The sequence below is a fragment of the Calypte anna genome, chromosome 4A (genome assembly GCF_003957555.1).
Source record: "Calypte anna isolate BGI_N300 chromosome 4A, bCalAnn1_v1.p, whole genome shotgun sequence".
NCBI lineage: Eukaryota > Metazoa > Chordata > Aves > Apodiformes > Trochilidae > Calypte > Calypte anna.
The window spans coordinates 33,815,125-33,821,124 of NC_044248.1; the positions used below are offsets into that span (position 1 = coordinate 33,815,125).

At 50.6% G+C, this 6,000-nt stretch overlaps 1 protein-coding gene across 1 annotated transcript in view; it reads right to left on the bottom strand.

The window, feature by feature from the left end:
* Window positions 1-5,782, bottom strand: part of TMEM131L (transmembrane 131 like) — an 80,619-nt gene extending 74,837 nt beyond the window's left edge. The window contains 2 exon segments of the mRNA XM_030449895.1: window positions 5,199-5,269; window positions 5,620-5,782. Of these exon segments, the coding sequence (XP_030305755.1) occupies window positions 5,199-5,269; window positions 5,620-5,743 (195 nt within the window). The 5' untranslated portion in view covers window positions 5,744-5,782.
* Between the last annotated feature and the right edge of the window lie 218 nt (window positions 5,783-6,000).

Here is a 6,000-nt window from a genome sequence, read left to right on the forward strand (position 1 = left end):
GCAACTCCTGAAGCCAAAATGCAGGTCCTAGCAGCCTATCCATGCCAGGAAAACAATCCCCTTCCTCCAAACCTCATCCTGAACATGGGCAGGTGCTTATCATCTTGTGCTTGAAAGCCCCTGAAAGGGCCCCTTATGTCACACAAGTCATGAGAGCCTGGGCTGACAGTTTCTGCATAATCTGCATGGCCAACCAGCTCCAACTCCTATCAGCACCATACAGAACTCAGCTGAGAGGCCAGACGAGCCTTTTAACAGCCCAAAGAGGGATACAATCTCTCAGTCTCTCTCAGGCTTTCACATTCAATTTGTGCACAGCTGATGGGATGCACCTCTGCTAATGACATACCACAGTGCCACGTATATTGGATATACATTCGAGATCAAGGTCTTCACCAGCTTTCAAAACCAGCAGAACAATTAACATTATTAGCCCCTGAGCTGCACTGAAGAACAGGAACTGAAGACAAGTCACTACTACATGGGGGGAAAAATAATTTTAAAATTCTTCAGAACCTTTAAAGTGGAAACCCAGGCAGCAGCTCTGTATTTGCCCAGTGTCTGTAACAGGTGATGGCACCGTAAATATTGTGGAATCTTTCTTTTTCTCCAAAATTCAAGCCCCTGAAGTGTTATCACAATGATCTGAAACAAGCAGTCACTGTAATCTCCAAGCAAATTGAAACGTACAGAAGGCGTTCCTCTAATGAAAAATCTCGCTCATCTCCTACATGCAACACATAGGAACAGTGGAAAACCTATCACACCAGACAGAAACAGCACTGACACACACACAAAAAAGTGTGGTATACATTGCCTTTGATGACTTACTATCATTTTCAATCGTGATAACATGACCTATTACTTAACCTTTCATTTTCAAGTATCTCCTTCCTTGAAACTGAAGGGGCTGAAAAAAAGCACTGAACGCCCTGCTCTGCAAGCACCCAACCTACTTGCTCCTGCCTTTAGATGCTCATGGTTACAACCAAAGCTATTCCTGACAGACAGAAACATGCCACTATGACTACCCAATACCTCTTTTAAATGGTGCATGAGCACCATTTTAAATGGTTTCATGAGCAACAAAAAGCATTTGTGCATCTCCTTACATATACTTGCAGCTGTAGAGACAGCAGGCCTGATACCCTTCCTCCTGGGCTTTTCCTTTGGCTCTTTCCTCTTCAACAACAAAAAACCAAAAACAAAACAAACAAACAAAAAAACCAAAACAAAAGAAAAAATTACAGCTAGCTGCATTGCACTGAAGTGCTTCAACATGGCTGTTTATATCTGGCGTTTTTTCAGCCTTTAATGGTGGAGGGCTTGGGTGTCAAGTCCCACACAAAGGAGCTTTTCTCCCAAGCATTTCAGTTAAGCAAGTTATTAACAAGTTACAAACAAACAAGCATACCCACAAAATTATAAGAAGTCTGAATAAAAACCACACTGCTCTAAACAAGCCTCTCACACTTGAGATTTCCATGTCAAAACCTCAATGGTTTTCCAAGCATCTCTCAGCAATCAGGGCAGGCAAGGTTTTGTACTTTTCCAGATTATGGACAAATGATGAGAAGAGAAACAAAAACAAAAATCCAGCTACAACCCCCAGGGACATCTGCTATAAAAAAAGAGGTCAAAGCAAGGAGGAGAAGGAGAGTAAGGCAGGAGCTCTGCAGCTACCCAACATCTCACACCACCTTCAGCAAGAAAAAGGATCTAGGCACAGGGGAACATGGACACCACATCTGACCAGGAAACTCAGCAAAAAGGGAACCCAGGAAGAGACATTAAAACACGGGAGGAAGCTGCAGAATTGTGGAAGACTATCAGCACGCCAGATACAGCCAACTCCTCCTCTCCAGTGTGCAAGCCCACGCACAGCCTCACCACAATGCTCCGGGCACCCATCAGGCTGGGCTGTGGAGCAGAGCAGTAGGGGAGCCATCCCAAAAAGGTGTCAGGGGAAGACAAAAATCAAAAGAACACAAGCATGGGGGGGTGGAATCTAAAAAAAAAAAAAAAAAAAGAGAACGCACAAATACATGTAAGAGGGAAGCTGGGAGGGGGCATGCAAGAAGCACAAACAATGAAAGGGAAGCAAGAGGAAACAGAAGGTAGAAGGACCAACCGGGGTGGAGGCGTGGGGGGCCCTGGGCGGTTGCGCTCCAGCATGCAAATTCATGCAGTTCACGTAGACAAAGCAATGCTGTGAGAGGCCTGGAAAGCAACTACGAATATTAAAATGCTTTGTGGTCCCATTCCCACCACCCCACCCCCGCCTCCTAACACAACATCTTTATTCGGTTTTTGCTCTTGGAACAAAAGCACACGTGGGCAACCTGATGGCTGAATGGGCTACCAGCCCGGGCAACTTTCATACTCAAATTCTGCAGGCAGCAAGGAATGCTCAAAACTGCTCTGTCACAGGCAGCTGTTGATGCATGGAAAATAAGATAATAGTGCAAAGCCAGGACAGAAAGAAAAAGCATCCATCAGACAGCATTGGTAATCTGCCAGGAACAGGCAAAAAGGCTGGGCAGACAGGGCAACCTCACCCATAGCCCTGCTCAGAGCCTGTGTCACAGACAGGAGGGAGGTGCTTTGGGTGAGGAATACACATCATTCCTTCCCTGGTTTTTTCACCTCTGCCTACAAAGACCTCACTCCTGTGCTGCACTCCCACCCACCCTCCTCCAAAATGGAACAGGAAGAACCAGATCAAGGAACCTGGGCCACTTCCCATTCCCTTCCTCAAGACCTATCTGAGAGCAACAACTCTTGGATATTTCCAAAAGGCAAGGAAGTTCTTCCTCTTACTAGGCCATCACCATCACATCACCACTGCTGTGGTACACAAACACTGAGCAACAACCTTCTGTGAGGCTTTAAGTGAGAAAGTCCATTCTCGCAAGGAAGAGAACGTGGACAACCTCCTCGTAGCACTGTCAGACCATTTTTTTTTAGTGGAACACGGATACTAAGAAGCAATAAACCTTTTGGAAGCTTAAGCATCCCTCTGACAAAGCAATGCAGTCAGATGTTAACAGATGAAGCAGCGTTCCAAATCACCAGAGTTGATGAAGGTGTCTCCTCAGATGGCCCCCACCAACCCGTAGTAGTTAATCAGGAGGGCAATGATGCTAAGTTGCCTTCAGGACCTTGCACACACCACAGGGGATCATGGAAGGGTGGGTGACCCTCAACTCCTTGGGTACTCACAGAAGAGCCATGACCAGGCATTGGAATGGGCTGCCCAGGGAGGTGGTGGATTCTCTGTTCCTGGAGGTTTTTAAGAAGAGACTGATGTGGCACTCAGTGCCATGGTCTGGGAACCACAGTGGTAGTGGACTGAGGGCTGGACTTAATGATCTCAGAGGTCCTTCTCAACCTGGCTGATTCAGATCAGCCAACTCAGAATGATGCTACCACTCCATGGAAGTGGTGTTGGAAGTGTCCACCACCATCTCCACTGGGACAGAGGAAAGTCCCCTTTCCTCCTCCCAACAACAACCAGAAAAGGTGAATTCATATTCAGCTACAAGCCTCAAGCCTGAGAGGTGCTGTGCAAAGCCCAAGCCTGCAAAGGAACAGAAATTTGGGCACTGGGTTGGGCCTGGAATCAAGCTTCCTTTGGTCTTAAAACCTGCTTGAGGAATACAAGCCTTTCTGCTTCAGCTTGAGCAGTCAACAGCATGTCAGATGCTGCTGTGGTCCCCAGGCTCAGAGGGGACAAACAGGCACTGGCAAAAAAGCCACAGCACCACTAGTGCCCAGGGATTGGCTCATCCAGCTTTTGACGTTCATCTTTTATTTTAATGAACCTTTTGTGATTTTCACTTCTCACTTTGTCAAACTGAAACTAAAAGACCTCTTTTCTTTCCTGCAAACCTAATGCAGCATCTAGAGAAATGACAGAAGAGCAGCATCCTCAGATTTGCCTTTCACTGCTGCAAGGACTTGTCAGGACCATACGTGCCACCACACCAAGCTCAAGGGCAACTGATGCCTGCTTCTGCTTCAGTCATGCTGGAGCTTTTATTAAGGATGCTCAAGAGCAAAGTGTTTTCCAAGAGAACCTAATCTCAGGAAGTAAACATCACGTCATCTTCACTCAACTGCAGCTTTGCAATGAGGAGCAACGATAAATGACTGCATTACACAGTTCTACATCTAATGCATGTTAATGTCTTCAAGGTAAAGACCGCACAAGCAAAAATCCAAGTTCCTTAAGTATCCCTGGGAAGAGAGATTCTGCACATTCCCTTAGCTAGTACCACATCTGTACCAAGCAAATTCTGAACAGCATCAGATACACATAACCATTTTTAAGTGTTTTTACACAATAGATAACACTTTCTTAGCACCACAATGCAAAACACCAGGCACTAGTAAGCAGCATCAATTATTAGCTAGCTGAGGAGAGATCTAACACTACTGATGCTTTTCCCTGTATTAATGGGTACCAACGGCTGAGCAGTGAACAAAGGATGACAAAATGGCTTAAGAGAAATAAATTACTCTCTTTTCCTCTCACATAATCTCACGTCTCTAAGGACTGCTTCTTTCCATTTAGGAGCCTGGTGCCTTGAAGTCTAGGAAGGGCCAGATCGACATATGGCAGAGTCCGTCAGGCAAGCTAAATGACTGCCTCGAATGCCATAAACTCCAGACCATCGCCTCCCGCACCCCCCCTCCCTGCTCACCAACCCAGCCATGTATTTCACTGGCTCCTCTTCCCACCCGGAACGTAACAAATCGTGTTACCACTCAACAGCAGCGGCTAAACAAAACCAAAATATATGCTACGATGAGAGGAACGACAAATGATGTGTCATTTGAGGAGAGAAAAATGGCTTCACCTGAGCAGGTCTGAGATATAAATAAATACATGTATAGGCATTATACGCACATTCAGTATGTACCGTGCACAAACGCATTGATTTACAAAAAAAAAAACCACCAAAAACCCAAAGATATATACAAACACAGTCGGTCGCAGCCTCGGTAGCGGTGGAGGGTGAAGCGGTGGGGACGGGGCTGCAGCGTGACAGCGGCCGTGGCCGCCCCCGGCTCGTCCCAGCTCGCCCCCCGCCACGGCCCCAAACCCACCCCCTCGGGGCCCAAGCCCACTCCCCCCTACTCCCCCCTCGCCCTCCCGGCCACCAACACCATCCTCCCCCCGGGCGCCCCCTCACCTGGGCGGGCAGCAGGAGCTCCCCCTCCTCGGCCTGCCACAGCTCCACCACGCCGGGGATAGGCTCGATAGCTGCAGGGACAGAGAGAGAGAAACCGCAGATGGGGCGGCCGCACTCGCAGGGACCGGGAGCGTGGAGCCCGCAGGCGGCGGCCCGGAGCCCCCCGTACCGGGGCAGGCCCGCAGAGGGGCCCGGCTGACACTGTGAGGCGGTTGGCTCCACGGGGCTCAGGGCCGGTGGAGGAAGGGGGAGGGATGCGAACCACATCCCGGCTCCCTTTGTGTCCCCTGCCTGCCACCGCGGCAGCAGCCCGAGGGACGGCGGCGGCAGAGGCGGCGGCCCCGCTCTCGCACGCCCGGAGCGGGCAGCGGCGGTACCCCCGGCTCCCTCCCTCCCTTCCTACCCTGCCGGCGCCTCTCACCTTGTCCGTGCGCCTCCCCGGGCCGAAAGCAGGGCAGAAGAACGTGGAAGACTCCCAGCAGAAGGTTCATGGCCGCGGCCGCGCGGCAGTAGCCGCTCTGCTGCGGGAAGCGCAGCCCCGCCATGCCGAGCCGCGCCGTGTTGCGGCTGGGCGGGGGCTGCGAGGCGGTGCGGGAGGGGCCGCGGGGGGGGGCGGGGACAAAGCAGCCCCCGGGCTCCGCCCACCGCCACGCCGCGCGGCCACGTCCCGCCACGCCCACGGACACGCCCCTCCACGGTGACCACGCCCCCGCCGAGCGCGTGGAGCTGTCGAGAGGGGGGTACCCACTTACCTCCCCACCCCCCCTCCCCCAAAATGTTCCTCGATTTCTTTTCCCTTCTC